Genomic DNA, 21,458 nt, shown 5'->3' on the forward strand with positions numbered 1-21,458 from the left:
AGGATTTGTATCTTGTACTAGATTGGTTAGTGAGAATCAGAATACTCAACACAGAAGAAGATTTATGGTATTGTAATGGGAATCTCGCTCTCTTACCCTTTTACTCTCTCACCCTCTCATCCTCTCTCCCCCTCTCTTCTCTTGGGCCTGCTCTGAGCTGTGTCTGGCAGCTCCCAGCAGGGCCCTGCACCCAGGCCCTGTGCAATAAACCCCAAATCCCAGCAGGGCCCTGCACTCAGGCCCTTTGCAATAAACCCCAAATCCCAGCAGGGCCCTGCACCCAGGCCCTTTGCAATAAACCCCAACTCCCAGCAGGACCCTGCACCCAGGCCCTTTGCAATAAACACCACGTTCCTGACCTGGCTGCAGAGATCTCTCATCTCCGTCCATCCTGACCGTGCTACCCCCCGACACTCTTACAGCCCCGCTATGGAGGGCTCAGAAAGCAGCAGCTGCTCTTTTTGGAAGGATTTAGAGGCAGCAGGCTCAGATGCAGCTCGGAACTGCACCCCAGGAGCCCTCCCTGCCCTGGGGATGGCCATGCTGAGGGTTCCCAAGGGCTGTGCTCACCTCCTCCCCAGCGCAGGCACCGAGCGAGGTCATTGCCCGTGCCCAGGGGCAGCACGGCCACCGGCGGGTGCTTCACCAGGTTCGCCTTATCTGCAGGGCAAGGGAGAAGAGAAAAGAGAGGGTTGGGGCTGGCAAGGCTCATTCCCTGCCCCTCCCTGTGTCCCTGCAATGATGCTGCTGGCTAAGGGTCACTGTGAAAAATGCGTGTTTTATGACTGGCTTTTCGCAAATATTAAAATGAATATTAGATGTGTTGTGTTAGAAAGTGATGGTGTATTAATTCTCTTAAGTACTGTATTAAATATAGTTTTAGGTTATAACACAATGTTAAAATAGAAACTGTGCTATGTAGGATATTTTTTTCTGAAGAAAGGACTTGCACTGAGATAGCAGCCACAGGACACCTAAAACTTTCAGAGAAAGAGAATTTATTGCTCCATTATCAGGAGAAATGAACTTCTTCCTGCCTTGCTTAGGCAGGACAACACCGTCAGGATTTAGAGAAAGAAGCTGACACTGACCAGACAGAATCCTGTCTTTGAATGGAATTTATGCATCATGGATGAGGTGTATGAATATGCAACTTATTGTTTTTAAGGATTAATCCTTTGTTAACCTGGGTCCTTTTTCGGGCTTGTGCTGCCCAGAAAGAGGTACCTGAACCATCCCTAACTCTTTGTTTCTATTGTCTCATATTGTCCTAATCCAAAGTGTCCAAATTATTATTACTCCAATTGTATTACTATTTTTATAACAATTTTATTACTATTAAACTTTTAAAAATTTTAAAAACGAGTGATTGGTGTTTTTCACAATCCCCACCCCACTTTCCCTGGGGGAATTTGAGGAATCTGTGGCACAACACCAAGGATGCAGGAGGATGATGCTCTGCAGGAACACAGCTGTGCCTGGCTCACCTATGCAGTCCAGGATCCAACCCACGGTGCCATCCCCTCCACAGGCCAGCACACGGAAATCCGGGGTGTCCCGAAAGAAATTCAGCCTGGGGAAAGCCCGGAGAGACAAGGGGTGATGTGAGAGAGGGGCAGAGGATTGAGAGGAATAGCAGATTTTTCTCTACAAACCATCTGTGGGTCTGCTGGTAGATAAAACTAGCTCTGGAAGATAAAAGAAGCAATGGGAAGGATTCCACTGATTGATGAATGGAAAAGTATTATTTACTTATACAAATAAACTTTAGGTTTGCTGATAAATGAAATTAGACATTGAGAGATGAAAGAAACAATGGGGAAGAAAAACAAACTCAAATTCCATAAGAATTAAAAATGAAAAGGGAAATACATTAGAGGGAAACCTTTGATATCAGGCATATTGGGAAGTCTGTACCTCTCGAGTACCTCAGCCAATGGGGAAAGAGAGAAGGAAAACATGGCTGGGAAATTGGGATAAAAAGGAGGCTGCATCCTCCAAAAATTTGAGAGACCCCAGGGGAATGCCCCATGGCCTCTCCCTTTATTGGAATAAAGTAAAAGGACTCCTCTGTCTCCTTTTTGGACATAAACCTCTGGTGTTTGTGGGTTAATTTTCCTGACAGGATCCCCTGCAGCAGCTCCTTACCCTGGCGTGGGCCCGCCACGGTCCAGGTTGTACACTTGGCGTGGGTTGAGCAGGTAGTGAAACTTCCGGAGCACCCTGGCAGGAGAGAGGCAGCAGGGATGTAATATATGTTATAAAATAATCTGTTACATATGCTATAAAATAATTAGTGCTAAAGGAAATTAAAAACCACAGCATTCCGTGTACTAAAATCAGTGTTGGGCAACAGGCAGTAATAAGCTGAGTGATAAGGACAGAAATTCAAACATCAGGAAGATGACTGTCTCCAGGGAAGGATATTTCAAGGGATTTTTTTCATCTGACAAGACCCCAGCAGGAGGCAATTGATAGGCATCATCAGAAGTTTATCCCAGAAAGTTTTCACTGACAGGATTCCAGCAGTTATCCACCAGGAAACACAGCAGCAAGAAAGAAAAGCTATGACAATATGCAAAAATATGCTAAAGAGAAGCCCCTTCCAGAGCCCAAAAGACTGTATAAAATGAAAAATGACATTTTTAGTTTAGAAATAGACATTAGAAATGACATTTGGACACCCACAGGGATTTGGTGCAACAGAAGCCAAATCCTGGGTTTCCCCATCTCTGATCGCCTGGCTCAGAGTCGAAATTGCTTGTGGCTTTTTCCAAATTTATATTTTAATTATTTAATAAACCCCTTTAATTATTAAATTGGAGTACTCATTTCTAACAGCATGAAGGTGATTCCCACACCAGGAGGGATGCCCAGCAGGAGCCCACCTACCGCTCCCCTTGCCTTCCTCCACTCTTGGGGTTCACAAACACGAGCAGCGGGTGCGTCCCGGGCTGGGGGCTGATCTGGGGGGCAGAAAAGGCACCTGTGAATTCCTCAACCTGTGCAGTTTTCAGTGGCACAGCTCACCTGCAGCACCTGGAACCCACCTGCAGCCCTTGGCCATCCACGGTGGTGGAGTTGAACTTGAAGGCCTGGCTGTCCTCGGGGCTGGTGCTGGCAGGGGAGTCGCTCTCGGAGCGCCGGCAGTGGGACTGCCTGTCCTTTGGGAACCAAGGAGTGGGTGCCCACCCTGCCCACGAGGCAGTGCCAGCAGCCAGGGCCGGCACAGCAGTCTCAGCAGGGCCCTCATCACTGGCAGGGAGGAGGGGGACACTCACCAGGACAAGGGGGACACTCACCGGGACAAGGGGGGAATATACCAGGACAAGGGGGCGAATTCACCAGGAAAAGGGGGACATTCACCAGGACAAGGGGAGCACTCACCAGGACAAAGGGAAGGAATTTACCAGGAAAAGGAGGGGAATATACCAGGAAAAGGAGGGGAATTTACCAGGACACTTTACAAGATAAGGAGGGCACTCTACCAGGACAAGGAGGGGAATTTATCAGGACAAGGGGGTCACTCAACAGGACACTTTACCAGGACAAGGGGGGCACTTACCAGGACACTTTACCAGGACAAGGGGGGCACTTACCAGGACGACTGGGCAGATGTAGGATGGCAGCAGGATGTGGTCCCGCAGTGGGCCCCCATCACACTCTGGCTTCACATGGGAGGCACACTTGTTGTGGAGCTGCAGGGGTGGGAGGAAGGGGTGTGGAGCAGAGGACACCTGCCCTGCCCTGAGCAGGGGCCCAGAGCTGGCCATGCAGGCACTGAGGGTGTGCCCAGCCCCGGGTACTCACCGTGATCTGGCACCAGACACAGTGCAGGCCAGTGATGCCCTGGTAGCACTTGATGCTCTTGTGACATCTGTCACACTTGGCAGGCGAGTTGCCCTCGATCCAGGTGTGCTGCATCACCTGCAAGGCACGGGGACACAGTGGCACAGCACCCACTGACCCACAGGCCCCTCCCTCCTGCTAAGGGTGTCCATCAGGATTTTGGCAGCTTGTCCTGCAGGATGCTGCTGATCCAACCCTGCCCCTGTGCAAATCTTGGAGCTGGGGGTGGTGTGGGTGCCTGGGAACTGGGGATGGGGTGCATCCTACAAGGCTCTGGATGCTGGGAATGCCCATGAACTGCTGCCTAGGATATGAGGAGCAAAACCCAGGGGAAGGCAGAGCAGGAAACCAGGACACCCAGTGGCTCAGAGATGCACCAGCTGCTACTCACACTTGTGTTTTTCTTGGATTTAACGTAGGTGCTGATGCAGGAAGCAATGTCTTTGGACACACACCTCTCATGGACTGTGTACTTGCAGACTGGTGAGAGAAAAAATCATAAAGGCACAGAATAATTTAGGTTTGAAATAATTTCAGTTTCAGTCCAGCTGTTACCCCAACACCACCAGGGCACCACCACCCCAAGTGCCACCAAGAAAATGGTCGGCATCACTCCCCAGCATGGCAGCTGCCCCCTCCCCGCTCAGCCTGCAGCACCCACGGGGCTCAGCACTAACAGGGACCAATCCTCCCTCCCCAGGGCAGCACTGGCTGTGGCAGGAGCCATCAGACTGGGAGTGCAGCCTTCTGGCCAGGACTCACAGGAGCAGCAGAGGCCCTGCTTGCGCACCCCCAGCAGCATGGTGCGGCAGAAGTTGCAGTAGGCAGGTTTCTTGAAGTGCTTCAGCCTCCAGGCGTGCTGCCCATCATCCTTCACGTTCTGCAGGGCAAGAAAGTGGAGGGTGGAGGTCACTCCCCTGCTGCCAAGAGTCCCAGCACCCTCAGCCCATCATTTTAATAATTTTTTTCCCCCCTAAAAACCCCATGGTGTTTCTGGGAGTTTGGTCCTGGCAGGATCATGGGCTCCCCCTGTTCTCCTTCTCTCTTGGTGCTCCCCAGAGCATCCCTGGCACTGCATCCCCCTGGGCACAACCAGCTCCAGCTCCCACAGAGCTGGTATCTCCAGGAGGGATAAATAGAAATGTATTCATGGAATCACAGAATCATTTAGGTTGGAAAAGCCCTCTGAGATCATCAAATCCAACCATTAATGAGCACTAAGATAGAAATGTCCCACATCTCCACGGCTTTGAAATACCTCCAGGGATGGTGACTTCACCACTACCCTGGCACAGCCCAACCACTGGGAAGATCTTGGCAGCTGACAGGAAGGTGACTTCACATTTGGGAGCAAGCCACCACTGCCACCATGGGGTGACAAAAGTACAAACCCCTTCATCTGGGGCCAGGCATGAGTGCTTTGCAGAAGCTGTTAAAATCCCCTTTCTTGATTTTTTCTGCCAGAAAGCCTGTCCACCACCCCACCTCTACAGGGAAACCATGAGCACCATGAGCAAAACCTTCTTTCCCGGCAAATTATTATCTGATGGCCAGGGATGCACTTGAAAGAAATGAAGGCCAAAGGGATGAAAAAACAAGACAGAGAAATAAAGGGGGTGCCAGCAGCCCCACCTTTGCTCTTTATGCCTCACTCCACAAGAGGAGACGCAATTTTAGGTACTTATCTTAGGTTTTGATTAAATGTTCACCCAAGTGGAGTCAGTGATAGCAAGGAGCAAGCCCAGCCTGTTTGGGCACAGCAGCTCAAAAATGAACTTGGAAAGATTTGGGGGTGAAGAGGGCAGGCTGGAGGTGTCAGCAGGGGCTGTGTGGTGCTCTATGAGTGCATGGCTGGTTGCTGGGGGTAGGCTGGACCAGGTGTCCTCAGGGACACTCACTGTCTCCATGCCCAACAGGACCAGCAAGGGGATGGTGGTCATGCCACCCCGGATCCACTCCTCCAGCGTCACAGTGCCATCGTGGTTGTAGTCTATCTCCTCCATCATGGCCTTCAGGATCTGGAGGGGGACACAAAATGTGGTGTGTGGGACAGTGATGGCACCCAGGGCGCTGGCTGAGAGCCCCTGGAGCTGCCCCTGGTGCCCCCAGCCCCAGCACTCACAGGCTTCAGCTCGGTGGAGTCCCACTCCAGGTACTCAGCCACGTGCACCATCTGGTTGATGATACGATCCAGCTCCTAAACTCCCACAGAGAAAACAGTGCCCAGGGTTAGGGATGGCTCCAGGCATCAGCAGAGTGTCCAACCCCAAGCCCCCAGGGTCTACATCCCAAAATGCCCACATAGGAGGGGCAGCAACACCCCGGTCCTCAATGGATGCTCCTTTTTTTTCAGGGCCTTCTGCCCTGCAAGAAAATCTATAAAGGGTTTTCCTTGGGAAGAACTATTCTGAAAAACCAGATTCATTTGCAGCAGGTTTCACAGGCAATACCCAAAGAACAAAGAAAAAAAACATCATAGCAGAAGGAGCTGTGCATGATTTTTTCCTTCCCTGAAACACCATGACCTGATGTAGTGCTACAATTCATGGTGGGTGGATTTTTCCCCAGTTCCCGCTGGATGCAGCAGAGCTGCCATGTCATCCCCAGCTCTGCAGCACAGCTGCTGCTTTCCTCCTCCCTCCCCACAGCCCTGCCCCTTTGTGGAGCCCCTCAGCAGGGCAGGGGACACCCATATTCCCAGCCCCTGCCCTGTGTCCCAAGGGAAGGCTCACCGAGCTGTCCAGGAGCCCGTTTCCATCGGTGTCGTAGAGGCGAAACATAACTGGGGAGGAGAGAAGATGATGATGATGATGAGAGCCCAGCCCCAGGGCACCCAGGCTGCTCCAGACACCCTGTTCCAGGCTGCTGGGGCTTCAGGGTGGAGCAGCACTGTGCTGGCTCAGCCAGGCTGAGATGGGACCCCAGGGCTGTGGAGAATCAAGGCCCCTTGGGCACACACTGTGCTCAGCACACCCAGCATGTCCCTGTCTCAGTGGCTGCTGGCACCCCCTGGCAGGGCCACTCATCCCACAGCCTGCCTTGGGATGCCCATTGGCATCTCCAGGAGGGAGAAATAGAACTGTATTCATAGAATCACAGAATCATTTAGGTTGGAAAAGTCCTCTAAGATCATCAAGTCCAACCATTAACCAGCACAAAGACAGAAATGTCCCACATCTCCATGGCTTTGAAATACCTCCAGGGATGGTGATTTCACCACTGCCCTGGACAGTCTGGTTCAGTGCTTGACTTCCCTTTTGGAGAAGAAATTTTCCTGAATATCCTATCTGAAGCTCCCCTAGTGTAATTTGTGGCCATTCTTTCTTGTCCTGTTAATGGATTTGTCCATGCAAACTTCACCAAAGACACACACAGGAGCAGAAGGGGATGCTGAGGGTTTTTCCCAAGTGGACAGGAGCAGCCAGACCCCCCTGCAGGTGACACCCTGAGCCCCTGGTTCCCTCCCCAGCCCAGGGTGACACTCACACTCCAGCTTGTCCTCTGCTCGTCCCCTCTCCAGCAGGGACAGGTAGCAGACAATGTCCTTCAGGTGCACCACCTGGGCCACGGGGGTGGGAGGAGGAGGAGGGGTGGCCTTCAGGGAGCTGGAGCCTTTCCTCAGGCTGAAGGGCAACCTCTTCTCCACGTTCTTCGTGCCTGTGGGCAGGGACAGAGGCCACACACAGGGGTGACATTGGAGCAGGAATTGTCACCAGGTGGGACATGGGAACTCTGGGGGAGGGACCCATTCAGTGTGGGACTGAGTGACACCACAGGGCAGGGCTGGGACAGAGAGGGGACAAAGGAATGGGCATGAAAAGGGCACTTGGGGCTGGGTGCCACTGCAGGCCTGGGGGCACAAAGCAGATTTGGGGCTGGTGCCATCACAGGCTCAAGGCTGGCCAGTGCCACTCAGTCCTTGTGGTGCAGACTCCCGTGGCATTCACATTCTCTGAAATAATCCCTTTTTCTCCTGGGAAGCTGAGAAGCCTCAGAGAAAAAGAAAACAATTCCTATCTCATTTGCTTCTCCTCTGTTTTTCCCCTTTGGAATGTGTTTGGAGATTGTTTACCCACAGGTGATTGTTTTGCTGGATTCTGCTGTGAGTTGTTCTCACTCTTTAGCCAATCAGTGCCAAGCTGTGTTGTTGACTCTGGAGAGAGTCACGAGTTTTCATTATTATCTTTTTAGCACTCTGTAAGTATCCTTTCTGTATTCTCTAGTATAGTATAGCATTCTTTAATGTAATATGGTATCATTACATAATAAATTTGCCTTCTGAGAACATGGAGTCATTCCTTCCTGCCTGCCACGGGGGTCCCTGCTAATACAGCAGACTGCCACACCTCCATCACTGCAGCCACGGGCAGGATGAGCAGCTGGAGCCCATGGAAACGTGTCCTGATGGGCACAAACATCCAGCCAGGGGGAGGAAGAAGCTCAGTGGGCAGCAGGGCAGCTTGCCAGGGTGCCAGGACAGCCCACGCTCACTGATGCTCATGCCAAGAGCAGGAGGGATGCTGCTGGCAGAGGGGCCCTTCCTCAGGGGCTGGGGCAAGGGGCAGCTGTGACTCACTGCCCATTTACCCCTCCCTACAAGATGCTGCCAGCTAATTAAGACATCACTGATGTCTTAAGTTTGTAGCTTAAGTTTGCCAGGATGCCAGGAGCCCAGTGAGTTTGGGAGGTCACTGCCACCACGCTGGGGACTTGCCCAGAAGCTGGGGAGGCCTTGCCACTTGTCAGTGCCCCAGTGTCCCTGTGGAGCCCCAGCCAAGCTCACCTGGTGACTGAGGGTTGAGCAGAGACACGGAGGAGATCTTGGAGGAGCCCGAGGAGTTGTGAGCAGAGGTGGTGCCAGTGGTGGATTTCTGGGAGGATGATCTGGACCAGCTGGGGGAGGCATTGGGGATGGATGCCAGGGTGAGGGATGCTGGCTGGGGCTCAGCTGTGCTGCCCTTGGGCTCTGGAGTGTTTCGTCCCAGGGCGCTTCGGAGGCTTTTCCCATTGATCCCTGCAAGCAGACACACACAAGGGCAGTGTGACACCAGGGTGTCCATGTCCCCTCCTCCAGGAACTGGAGCTGGGTGCTCACCCTGTGCCCTCTCTGCCAGCCCCAGGCATCCCAGCCCCAGGGTGTCACAGACGTCTTTCATGAAAAATCTTTTCTTTAGGATTTTTCTCCCTGAGAAGCTGAAAGGCCTCAGGAACAAAATGTAAACAATGGTTATCTGCTGCTGTGGAATGCAACAGGTGCATCTGTGATTGGTCTCATGTGGTTGTTTCTAATTAATGGCCAATCACAGTCAGCTGGCTCAGGCAGAGAGCCTGAGCCACAAACCTTTATCATTCTTTGCTATTCTATTCTTAGCCAGCCTTCTGATGAGAATCTTTTCTTCTATTCTATTAGTATAGTTTTAATGTAATATATATCATAAAATAATAAATCAAGCCTTCTGAAACAGGGAGTCAGATCCTCATCTCTTCCCTCATCCCATAACCCCTGTGAACACGGTCACACCAGGGCTCTCTGAGGGGCACCACAAGTGCCCCTTCACCCTCCTGCCCCTCCTGCCTGGCCCAGCAGTGCCCCATCCCTGGGTGATGGACACCACAGTGCTCAGAGCAGGCAGAGAGGATGTGCTCCTCCATCACCAGCCAGAGCTGGGGACGTGCTCCCTTTCCCTTTGCAATTTATGGTCCTTTCAGCAGATGTCACCACGAGCCAGGAATGCACCCGGGCAGGGCTGGGTGCCTGGCACACACAGCCTGTTCTGCGTGCAGGGGAGCTGCTGGCACCTGTGACACAGGCACAGGCCACCTCAGCCTGCACAGAGATGCTGACAGAGGGACCTGGGCTCTGAATGTGCAGAGGAAAGGACATTCCTGGAGAAATCCCTCCCTGCAGCAGCCTTGGCAACCCATCTGACAGATGGGGTTGTCTATATATGTCTATATGCCACAGGAAAAAAAAAATATGAAATCTCTGTTCTCAAAACCCTTCAACCCCCAAAAAATAAATGAAAAAAAAATAGTGTCCCAAAAATAAAAAAATGCTACTTTTTAAAACTAAGCAAAACATCCTTAAAAGAAAAATGCTAAAAGCAGCCCTAATCCATGTACAGTAGTAAATACACTAAACAAAGTCACAATAGCAAATATTCTCCAAATATGTAACATAAAAGCACAAAGTTTCAACCATGTTTCCTAAAAATGTCTATAGTAATTAAAAAAAAACTTCTTTCTTTTCCTAAAAGAGCCTATAGCAAAAAAACTCCTCTCTTCTTAATAAACTACAAATCAACTCTCTAAAAGGTAGTAATAAACTGAGAGTCAATTATTTAAAATGCAGTAACTAAACTAAAAATCCAAAGTTTTATCTCACTGCGTTATGTTAAAAATTAGAAGGGAAAAAATGTTTTTAGGAAGTTTTCATTCTAAGTTCTGTGTGTTCATATTGTAAATTAATAAAGTTATTTCCTTTATTCCTAAGCCAAAGCCTACTTTGCTCTATTTCTAGTTACATCTTACAGCAAACATTAAAAAAAATAGATATATTTTCATAAAAGCATTGAGATTACAGCATAACATTGGCACAAAGGTGCCACCCCCAAGCTCCACTCCTGTGGCAGTGCGGTGCCGCAGTGCCCAGCTGGGTGGCAGGGCTGGCTCACCCAGGGTGCTGTGCTGGGGCACTCCAGGGCTCTGCTGCTGGCTCTCGGGGGAGGCTGGGCAGATCTTACGCTTGAAGGAGGTGAAGAGGTGCTGGCAGAGCTCCTCGGGCACGTCAGCCTCCAGGTAGGTCTTCATGAAGAGGCAGAAACCCTCGTAGTCGATGGGCTGGGGAGCAGAGAGAGGAGGAGGAGGAGGATGGAAGTGGTCCAGGTCACCATGAGGCGCTGCACAGCCTGGGCCCCCCTCACTGGGCACAACAGAGCCCTCCCCAAAACTGCAGCTTTCCCAAATCCCAGTGTCTGGGGTAACCTAAAGGGATCCAGCAATGCCCAGGCCAGTATGGCTGAGCCAGGTGACAGCAGGAGCTGGGGGAGTGGTGTCGCAGATGTCTTTTTATGAAAAATCCTTTCCTTAGGATTTTACATCCTGAGAAGCTGAAAGGCCTCAGGAACAAAATGTAAGCATTGATTATCTGCTGCTGTGGGATGCAACAGGTGCATCTGTGATTGGTCTCATGTGGTTGTTTCTAATTAATGGCCAATCACAGTCAGTTGGCTCAGACTGCCACAAGCCTTTGTTATTCATTCCTTTCTATTCTTAGCTTAGCAGTCTTCTGAGGAAACCTTTTCTTCTATTCTTTTAGTATAGTTTTAATGTAATATATATCATAAAATAATAATTCAAGCCTTCTGAAACCTGTAGTCAGATCCTCATCTCTTCCCTCATCCTCAGACCCCTGTGAACACGGTCACAGAGTGGCAGGAAAGGGCAGAGCAGTGGAACTTTCCAGCCCAGCCCCATGGGGACTGTCCTCCTCCTCCTGAGGACTCTGTGCCCACTCCTTCCCTGCTGGGCAGTGCCATGGTGTGAGGACGATGATTTCTCTATGGCTTTTGTATCCCCAACTGGAATGAGGGTCCTGTGGTGCCCTGGAATAACAAGGTACCTTTGTGCCCCTCCTTGCATGTTCAGCCCACTGGTTTTTCTCATTTTGCCTTGATTCTAGTGATTACAGCCCCACAGGGCACAAGGTACCTTTGTGCCCCTCCTTGCATGCTCAGCCCACTGATTTTTCTCATTTTGCCTTAATTCCAGTGATTACAGCCCCACACAAAGCCCTGTCCTGCTGGCACACCTACAGGTCCCTCTGAAAGCACCGCTTGGAAAAAATAATCTCAACCTGCTTTGGAGGAGAGCAAGAGGGCACAGACCTGTCCCATCACATGCTGGCCAAGTCATTTGCTTTTAGGAGGAGAGTGAATCCCTCCCAGATTTTGCCTGGCAAGACAATGCCCCAAAAAGCTCTCAGCAAGGTGGGCTGGGGTGGGGTGGCCATGCAGCGGGCACGGTCTGGGGATGGCTGGGGAATGAAATTCTGGGAGCAAAACCATGGGGAGAGCTGGGGGTCAGCAGCCAGCCCTGCCTTCCCCTGGCTGCCCCCAGCTGGGGGAGCTGGGCTGGGGGGGGATGCAGGGGCTGGGGGTGCCAGCAGCACTGGGGGACAGTGGTGGGCATGGGGCCGTACCTGTTCGGGGTTGTACCTCGAGAGGACACCGTCCCCGTGGAACTCCTCCAGAACATCCTTCAGCTTCTTGCTGGAGTCTGGGGAGAGAAAAGCACCTTGCTGAGCATGGCCCTGCTGGGCTGCCTGTGTCATCCACCAGCAGGGTGTTGCACAGGGGGTTTATGTGCTGGGTGTACAATTCTGGATCCTTCTGTGCCGGGAAGAGGCCGGGCATGCCCTGCTTCCCCTTCCATCTTCAGAGGGCAGGGCAGATATGGAAAGCTGGCCTGGGAGCTTTACATACACAGAGAACTTCCTCTTGCCAGTATGAAAATAAACACAGAGCCAGAACAAAGCAAGGAAGGCGTGGATCACACTGCAGTCGCAGCTGCTCTGGCGTGCTCAGCACACCCTTCATGTCCCTGCCCCAGTGCAGGTGGCTGCTGGCAGGGCCACTCATCACCCCCTGGCAGGGCCACTCATCCCACAGCCTGCCTTGGGATGCCCATTGGCATCTCCAGGAGGGAGAAATAGAACTGTATTCATAGAACCACAGAATCATTTAGGTTGGAAAAGCCCTCTAAGAGCATCAAGTCCAACCATTACCCAGCACAAAGATAGAAATGTCCCACATCTCCATGGCTCTTAAATACCTCCAGGGATGGTGACTTCACCACTGCCCTGGACAGCCTGTTGCAGTGCTTGACTTCCCTTTTGGGGAAGAATTTTCCTGAATATCTAATCTGAACCTCCCCTGGTGTGGCTTGTGGCCATTCCTGCTTGTCCTGTCACTGGATTTGTCCATGCAAACTTCCACACAAGTAGTAAACACACCCTGGCTGAGTGTCCTTAAGGCTGGAGTGTCTGGGGGGACATTCATCATTTCAAAACAGGGAAAAAAAGGGAAAAAACAGAAAAAAAATATCAAGGTGAGTGAACATTCAGCCCTCACCTCACACACATCAATGGGCATGTGCAATTAAAAGGTTCTCAGACACACCAGCCTTGTTAATTACTGGGAAATCCTCTCTGCACGTGGGGGCTGTGCTGACTCTGATCCCCTCAGCCCTCTGCTGGGGACAGAACCTGGCACTGGCCCCCCACAGCTGTCTGGGATGTCTGGGGCACTCAAGGAAAGGGATCCTGGCATCCTCAGAACCCCCAAATCCCATTCCCCAGTGCTGAGCCATCCTACAGGAGAGAAGGCAGCTGGCCCTGCTGCAGCCCTGCTGGCCACACTTTGGTTAATAGGACTAAGATGCCATCAGTGTTCTGAGTCCAGTGTTACAGAGGGTGTTCCATGGCCTGGGATTCAGGAAAGCAAAGCCCATCATTCTCCAGAGAGGCAGAATGAGATGCACAGAGGGATACTGCACACACACAGCTCTACCTGCAGCCCTGCCTGAGTCTCTGGCTGAGGGGCAGGAGCATCACTTGGGAAAAATAGTCCCAACCTTCTTTGGAGGAGACAAGAGGGCACAGATCTGTCCCATCCCTATGCTGGCCAGGTCATTTGCTTTGAGGGGGAGAGGAAATCCTTCCCAGATTCTGCCTGGCAAGGCAATGCCCCAAAAAGTGCTCTCAGCAGGGTGGGCTGGGGTGGGATGGTCATGAGGAACTTGTCCCCAGCCCCTTTTGATGTACAGCATCCCCAAAGGCAGCCTCAGAGAGCTCACCATGGCTCTCAGTCATCTCCCAGCCAGCTTGCTCACCCCAGGGTGATGACAACTCTGCAAAGCAGCACCCTTGTAATTTCACACCCTTCTCCCTTCACCCTGTGGTTTTCCTGCCCTACCCTGCCCTGCTCTCAGCACCTTCATGAGCTGCACTGCTTCTCCATCCTCTGCTGCAAACAGCACGCCCACACTCCAGCTCTGGGGCAGGCAGGGCCTCAAGGACCTGGTTTTGGACCTCCAGGACCTGGTTTTGGACCTCTGGCCCTCACCCAGGCTCTGTCTGCAGCTTCCCCCAGCTCCAGGACCCCTTTGGTGCTGCTGCACATCTCCTCGCCTCAGCGGGAGCTGCAGCAGAGAATTGCTCTGCAAAAGCACTAAGGAAAATTACTGCAGAGGGCTGGCAGCCCAAAGCAGGCTGTGGAGCAGCTCTGGTGTGTTTGGGAAAAGCCAGGCTGCTTTTCCTGCTTGGCATTTCACTCTGCTGAGAACGTGGGAGCCGCCGCCTTCAGACGGACTGAGCCCAGCTCACGTGTGCAGCCCCCAGAGCTCAGCTCCATCCTCCCAGCCAGGCAGGCAGGGGAGCCCAACCAGCCAGGGTGAGGGTCAGGGGCTTCCCAAAAACCTAAGGAATCAGCTAGTTGTCCAGGAAAGGTAGGACCAGTGCAGCACAGATCAGCAGGATTTTTCAGCACACCCAACCCTCTCATCCCAGGTACTCACAGTCTGTGTATTGCTGGAGCTGGGCAAACTCAGCGGGGCTGAGCGAGATCCACGTGCCATCACTCATCTTTGGGCAGCAGGGACACTGCAGGGGCCACCAGCCACTGCCTCTGTGCCAGCCTCAGTGCCACAGGTGCCAGCAGAGCTCGGTCACATCAGCATGGAGAGGGGCAGGGGTGGCTCTGGCACTGCTGGCATCATCCTGCTGTGCCTGGGAGAAGCCAGCCCAGAGCTTCAGGGCACCTGCCCAGCCTGGAGGGGACACAGAGAGAGAGGAGGGGTCAGCAGGAGGCAGAGACAGGGTCCTGCTGTCCCTGGGGACAGTCACCTTCAGTGGTGGGAGCTTGGAAATGGGGTGCCAGGGGGCTTTGTCCTGTCGCAGACATCTTTCATGAAAAATCATTTCCTTAGGATTTTTCCTCCTGAGAAGCTGAAAGGCCTCAGGAACAAAATGTAAACAATGGTTATCTGCTGCTGTGGAATGTAACAGGTGCATCTGTGATTGGTCTCGTGGTTGTTTCTAATTAATGGCCAATCACAGCCCAGCTAGCTTAGAGAACAGAACCCAAACCACAAACCTTTGTTATCATTCTTTCTTTTCTATTCTTAGCTGATCTTCTGATAAAACCTTTTCTTCTGTTCTTTTAGTATAGTTTTAATGTAATATATATCATAAAACAATAAATCAAACCTTCTAAAACATAGAGTCAGATCCTCTTTTACATTTTGTTCCTGAGGCCTCTCAGCTTCTCAGGAGGAAAAATCCTAAGGAAAGGATTTTCCATAAAAGATGCCTGTGACACTCCAGCACTTCCCAGGGGAACCCAGCAAGGGGAGCAGAAGGAAGGGCATGATTATTTAAAGAAGATGCAAAAACTGGAAGCAGGGAATACAAACTTCCAGCGTGCTCCTGCACCTTTGAAGCTGGTGTTTCCTTCCAGAGAATCATCGTAAATTAAAATCTACAGTGTCACAGAAAAACCCTGACCAAAGGGCTCTCTCCAGCCCACACATTTATAAGCTTCAAAATTTTTTAGTCTTTTTCATTTAATCAAATTGGTCATCAGGCACAGGGCAGCATTTTGAGGAGGTGGTTGCCCTCCATGGAGTTTGATCTCCATTTTAGGGCTGTTACCCTGCTAAATGCTGGCTCCCAGTTTCCACCAGCCTAAGCTGACAGACTGGAGAAAGCAGAGCAAGGATGAGGTGGGAAGGATCCCAGGATTTGGGATGATGCTTGGGGAGCACCCACATCCCCCAGCTGGCTGCACCTTTCCAGTCACAGAAAAACACCTTTGATTAAAAGGAACAAGTAATTCTGGGGAGCCACAGCAACCCCACAGAGAGTCCCCAGGGACATTCACATTTGGGGCTGCACCAGGAGCAGTCACTTCAACCCCCATCCTCAGGATTTGCCCACATTTCTGCACTAATGCTATTCTGGCTCTATATTCAGCTTCTCCAGGGCAAGAGATGGTCCCAGGGGCAAAGCCTGGTGTTGGCAGAGGAGGGAGCAAACCCTCTTTGGGGCTGTGGGGAGGATGCTGAGCCCTGAGGGCTGCCTACGTGGCTGCCAAGGGCTTTGCCAGCTGCACACAGAGAGGAGCCCACCAAAGCCTGGCCACACGTTTGCCAGAGTTCAGTGTCACAACCCTCCTTAGTCCTGGAGGACAAAGTCACTGGGCTCTTGTTCCACCCCTCCATGGCCTGGCACTGCTTGGCTGCCCCTGAGGCTGCCTGGAGGGCTCTGGGCACCCCTCAAGGGGCTGTTCCTGTCCAGGAAGGGCTGTCCCAGGACAGGGGACAGTGCCCTCACTGGAATGTTATTCCTGGTGGGATAACACACAAATCCTGGGGAAAATCTCACCTTCCCCCCCTCACTGGGGCCCTGCAGCCCCATGGCAGCTTGCCTGCAGCCTGTGACTATCCCAGCTCGTCCTGTGCCACCAACTGGGGACAGGCTGGACACAGCAGGGCTATGGCTAGGGAAAAACAACCCAATGTCTTTGGTTTTGTGGGGATCTTCATCTTGCTGAAAGCACAAACAAGGAGATGGTGTTTGCTCCCATGCTGGATGATGGGTTTGTCCCAAAGCACCTCCAAGGCTGGTCCAGAAGAGCTCAGCCTGTAAGAAATGCCCAGGAACACACACAGACTCCACTTTCTTGGTGCACAAGCTGTTTGATTTGATCAGAACCTTTTTTTTTATCCTAAACTTATCCAAGGAGAGGCAGGAGAGGCAGAGAGTGCAGAAGAAAAGGCAAAGGGGGGGACCTGGCTGGCTCCAGCTCCTCAGAGGAATTTGGAGGCACTGAGGGCAGCAAAAACATCCCTGGCTTTACTGGTGGGTGATGGGGTAGCACAGAGCTCCAGAAGGAAAGCAAAGCAGAGCTAATTGGGCCATCCCAAGGGGCTTTCCCCCAGCAATTGCTGGAATAACAAATGCCACTGGTGGCACGTCAGCCTCGGCTTTCAGGAAGGGCAGGAAAAAGCCTCCTCAGGAATCCAGCTGCTCCTCGTTTGGCCGCCCTCTGAATTGTCAGCGGCAAATTATGTTCTATTAAATCAAATTTGCCTCTCTCTAAAAATAGCTCCCTACTAGTGTTACAAATAACACCGGATTACCCTGCCTGGAGGCGCTCACCGGCGGGCCCTGACTCACAATGGGGGAGGATGAACAGGACAGGGGGGACCCTGGGGCCTCCCAAACCTTCCTGGGAGGGAATGAGCAGGGCTGGAGCTCCTGGGGAGCTGCTGGAACATCCTGGCAGCTGCAGGGATGGGAGAGGAGTTGCTGGGAGCAGGAATGGGTGCAGCTCTGTGGGAGCCAGGGCGCAGCCATGTAGGGCCTGAAATGCATCAACAGGGAAATGAAATGCCAGGCTGGAGTGAGCCATGGCCGGCCCACAGTGGTGACTGGAGCCTGGACACCAGAGAGTGTCCCTCAGAAAGGGCTGCCCCTGGGCACCTCTTGGGTTCATGGATAGGGAATCCCAGCAGCAGCAGAGGGATGGCAGAGGAGCTGTTTTCCCAGCTCTGGGAGCCATCTTCTCCAGCTCCAGGCGCTGCTGTGGATGGAGGATCCAGCTCCTCATGCCACAGCACTGAGCTCTGGGGTCACCGTGGCATTGGGAGCCTTGTCCCACTGCCACCCACCTGTCCCCCAGGGCCACAGCTACTGAGGAGTGTTGGAGCATCAGGGGGTGGGACAGTCGGGACGGATGGAGACGAGAGATCTCTGCAGTCAGGTCAGAAACTTGGGGTTTATTGCAAAGGGCCTGGGTGCAGGGCCCTGCTGGGATTTGGGGTTTATTGCAAAGGGCCTGGGTGCAGGGCCCTGCTGGGATTTGGGGTTTATTGCACAGGGCCTGGGTGCAGGGCCCTGCTGGGATTTGGGGTTTATTGCAAAGGGCCTGGGTGCAGGGCCCTGCTGGGATTTGGGGTTCATTGCAAAGGGCCTGGGGGCAGGGCCCTGCTGGGAGCTGCCAAACACAGCTCAGAGCAGGTCCGAGAGAAGAGAGGGGGAGAGAGGGTGAGAGGGGAAGAGAGTAAAAGGGTAAGAGAGCAAAAGAATAAGAGAGTAAAAAGGGTAAGAGCTAAGAGAGTGAAGTTCTCATTATAATACAATAAATTATCTTTTGTGTTGAATATTCTGATTTTCACTAACTACTTTAGTACAACATACAAATCCTATTGCATCCTATAGCATATACTATACAGCCTATAAGAATCACAACATTACCATACTGTGCTACATTTTAAACCCTAAAAACTCCTCTTTGGACCCCTTCTGCCAAGCTGTAGGGTCTGCTCTGACCCTTGGAGCTGTCAGCAAGCACAGGGAATTGTTCCACCAAAAGGGGATTACCTTCAGCCAGTCACACCATTGTCTTTCTATTGTACAGTAACTGAGGTATCTCAAAGCTTGCTTTCATTTCAATCTTGCTTATAGCTTCTATATTCTCAAAATCTTTTGCCAGGCAATCATATTTATAAGGCTTTCCTGTTTCATCTTCCCCAACAATGGGGACCCAACTCTGCCCATGCAGACAGACACACAGCACCACAGACAACGGGCTGGGCTGGCAGCTCCCAGGTGCTGGCAGAGCCTCCAGCCTCCCATCAGCTCCACAGGAAATGTGTGGATGGGGCTGCAGCACCTGCCCCACAGGAGATTCCTGCTCCAGATGCCCTTTGGGAAGGAAACCATGGGCTCCTTGAGCTGCAGGAGGTGGCAGGAGGAGGCACCACTCCTGCTGAGCTCACACACACATGCAGAGCTCCCTGGCAGCAGTGGGATACAGCAGGGAGTGATGCTGGGCTCATCCCTGTTTCCCTGCCCGGGCTTGCAGAAGCCACAGTCACGTGCCACATCTCCTGGGGCACAAGCATGGCAGGTCCCTGCAGGAATGGCATTTTCCGGGCCTCCCCCACCATCTTTTGGAAAGATCAGCCTATTTTTGTGTTGGATGGGGAGAGGCCCCTGAGGCGGTGGGTGGAGTATAAATCCCTCCTGTCCCACTGCAGCAAACAAACCCCAACCAAGTCACGCTCAAACTATTTTCTGCAGCCACAGGAGAAGGCACTTTCCTGCGTTTTGCCAGCTCAGGAGGACACTCAGGATGGGGTTTTTCCATTCTCCAGACCTGTTGCTGTCTGCACATTGTCCTGACCCTTTGAGCAACACCCACACAGAGCAAGGCACGCTGTCCAGGTGCCTCACACCAGCTTTGCTTTGAAGACTGAGCACCCTCATGGCACCAGGACAATAAAAGGGGCTGGCAGGGGTGCCCAGAGCATCCAGGCACCAGTGATACAGGGAAAGGTGGGTGGCTGTGGCGAGCCCTCCAGCCCCAGGGCTGGGCTGCGGCTGCACCAGCTCCCAGCTGGGTGCTGGGAGAGCTTGGCTCAACCTTGTGGCAGTACAGCCTTCCCTGGAACTCACCCACTGCCAGGGCCAGGACAGCTCAGCTCATCCCCCAGAGACACCAACAACTTCCTGACTTAGTACTGCTGGATTTTTAGAGAATAATTTTGCTGGCTGAGTTCAGAGCAGACTGGATCTGAGCTAGGATATCTCTGGAGCAAGATCCTTCCCCTTGGACCTGCAGGTCCCACTCCAAGCAGATCTTGTCTCATGAAAAAGCCCTTTCCACACCAGACAGGGCAGCAAATGCTGGGCCTGCAGCCTAAGGAGTGGGATCCACCCCAGGATCCCAATTCCATCACCTTGCACATGTAAGCCCAGGACTTCAGGACACCTCCAAACCTGTCAGATGGAAGCTCTGACTCTCTCTCCCTGCAGGAATCCTGTGGCCACGAGTCCCATGGGTTATAACCACACCTTGTGCAAGATGAAGCTGCTTCCTGGTAGCTTTGAAAAGCATTGTCCCCTTTCATCCCCCACCACAACCTGCAGAACGAGTCACATCCATCCCCCTTCCACGGGCCAGCCACACCAGCACCGCCTCAGCCCTCCCAAAACCCTCAAAGCCAACAGCCCTGGCAATTCCTACTTAACAAGAAAGACACTAACGAGCTTTTCCAGCCTGGCAACACACGGGAGCAGCTGCATCGGGCTGTTCTTCTGCCCAGCCAAAGCACTGTGGTGGTTTTATAGCCGGGCTGAGAACCAACACACGCTGAGACACCAGTGACCGTGGTTTAGGGTGGTGTAGGGGGATTTAGGGTGGTGTAGGGCGGTTTAGGGGCTGATTGCCATCCTCCTCTCCCTTCGGATAAGGCTACGCTGCCCTCTCTGCACCCTTCAGGAAGCTTTCCTCAGGAGTGGAACCACAAACCAGGGAATCCCGATTCCCCATCCCCAGCACTGCCCCGCTCCCAAACCGCCGGGGAAGGGGTCGGGGCTGGCCCGGGGAAGGGGTCGGGGCAGGCCCGGGTGAGGGTCGCGGACTCCGAGGGCAGCACACGGAGCTCGACGAGCGCTGCCGAGCCGCTCCCGCGTGGGGTGGGGAATCCCGAGCGGATCTGGGGGATTCCCCACGACTGAAAGGGGTGAGCACACAGGTTCCCCCCGCCCAGCCCCGCGTCCCCCCGCCGCTGTTGTCCCCTTACTTGGCGGCGGCAGCGCGGTGCCATCGGCGGGACCGGCGGCGGCGGCGGTTCCGGGGCTGGCGGTACCGGCAGAGCTGCTCAGCCCGGCGGTTCCGGAGCTCGCGGTGCCGGGCAGGGTTGGCTCAGCCCGGTGGTTCCGGGCAGGGTCGCTCAGCCCGGTGCCTCTGGAGCTGGCGGTACCGGGCAGAGCTGCTGAGCCCGGTGGTTCCGGGATTGGCGGTGCCTGGAGGGTGGCTCAGCCCCGCGGTTCCGGTACTGGCGGTGTCTGGCAGCGCTGCTCAGCCCGGCGCTCCCGCGGCGGGGCGGGGATGGGGATGGGGCTGGGGATGCGAACGGGCCCGGCCCGCCCCGCTCCGCTCCGCCCGCCTCCGCCGGCACCGGGCGGCCGGGCCGGGAGGGAGAGGAAGACGAGGAGGAGGAGGATGAGGAGGAGGAGTTGGAGGGAAGAGCCCGGCGGGCCCGGGGCAGCGCCCGGAGCAGCGGGGCGGGAGCAGCCGGTGCGGGGGCGGCGGGAGACAGACGGGTTTGCACCATGAAACTCATTGGTGATGGATCCCCTCCTCCCCACGGCGGCGGGGCTTTCCCCGCTTCCCCATGCCCCGCAGCTCTGACGCTCCCCGTGCCTGTCCCCATCCCCTCACACGTCCCTATCTTCATTCTCGTTCATGTCCCAATCCCCCTTTATGTCCCCATCCCTGTCCCCATCCACATTCTTCATCCCATCCCCATCGCGGTCCCCATTTCACTCCTCCTCGGGCCTTCCCTCCCCCTGCACCTCGGTCTCTCACTTCCAGACAGTTTCACCCATGGCAAAGGTTGCTCTTTCCTCAGGAACAGAACAAACCACCGAAAACAAACAAACAAAAAAAATGCCAAAACAGATAAAAAGCATTTTTATTTTCTTTCCATGACGCGTCTGCCTGCCTGCTTGGGAGTGACACTATTTCAGGCATGTCTAT

General features: G+C 53.3%; 1 protein-coding gene across 2 annotated transcripts in view; it reads right to left on the reverse strand.

Annotated features, from left to right (window-relative positions):
* LOC135451631 (diacylglycerol kinase beta-like) overlaps positions 1–20,944 on the reverse strand; it is a 33,112-nt gene extending 12,168 nt beyond the window's left edge. Inside the window, exons 1-18 of one of the 2 annotated variants that reach the window (XM_064721011.1) lie at positions 20,500–20,944; positions 14,425–14,676; positions 12,050–12,126; positions 10,593–10,689; positions 8,633–8,863; positions 7,336–7,506; positions 6,582–6,631; positions 5,972–6,046; positions 5,748–5,867; positions 4,612–4,729; positions 4,241–4,329; positions 3,811–3,927; positions 3,600–3,698; positions 3,051–3,164; positions 2,893–2,966; positions 2,149–2,223; positions 1,488–1,573; positions 571–660 (exon numbers count right to left, since the gene is read on the reverse strand). In XM_064721011.1, coding sequence (XP_064577081.1) covers positions 571–660; positions 1,488–1,573; positions 2,149–2,223; positions 2,893–2,966; positions 3,051–3,164; positions 3,600–3,698; positions 3,811–3,927; positions 4,241–4,329; positions 4,612–4,729; positions 5,748–5,867; positions 5,972–6,046; positions 6,582–6,631; positions 7,336–7,506; positions 8,633–8,863; positions 10,593–10,689; positions 12,050–12,126; positions 14,425–14,491 — 1,750 coding nt within the window. In that variant the 5' untranslated portion in view covers positions 14,492–14,676; positions 20,500–20,944. Of the gene's footprint in view, positions 1–570; positions 661–1,487; positions 1,574–2,148; positions 2,224–2,892; positions 2,967–3,050; positions 3,165–3,599; positions 3,699–3,810; positions 3,928–4,240; positions 4,330–4,611; positions 4,730–5,747; positions 5,868–5,971; positions 6,047–6,581; positions 6,632–7,335; positions 7,507–8,632; positions 8,864–10,523; positions 10,690–12,049; positions 12,127–14,424; positions 14,677–20,499 lie in introns of both variants that reach the window. The other variant, XM_064721010.1, reaches the window with a different exon arrangement.
* Between the last annotated feature and the right edge of the window lie 514 nt (positions 20,945–21,458).

The sequence above is a fragment of the Zonotrichia leucophrys genome, chromosome 9, assembly GCF_028769735.1.
Source record: "Zonotrichia leucophrys gambelii isolate GWCS_2022_RI chromosome 9, RI_Zleu_2.0, whole genome shotgun sequence".
In the NCBI taxonomy this organism is placed as follows: domain Eukaryota; kingdom Metazoa; phylum Chordata; class Aves; order Passeriformes; family Passerellidae; genus Zonotrichia; species Zonotrichia leucophrys.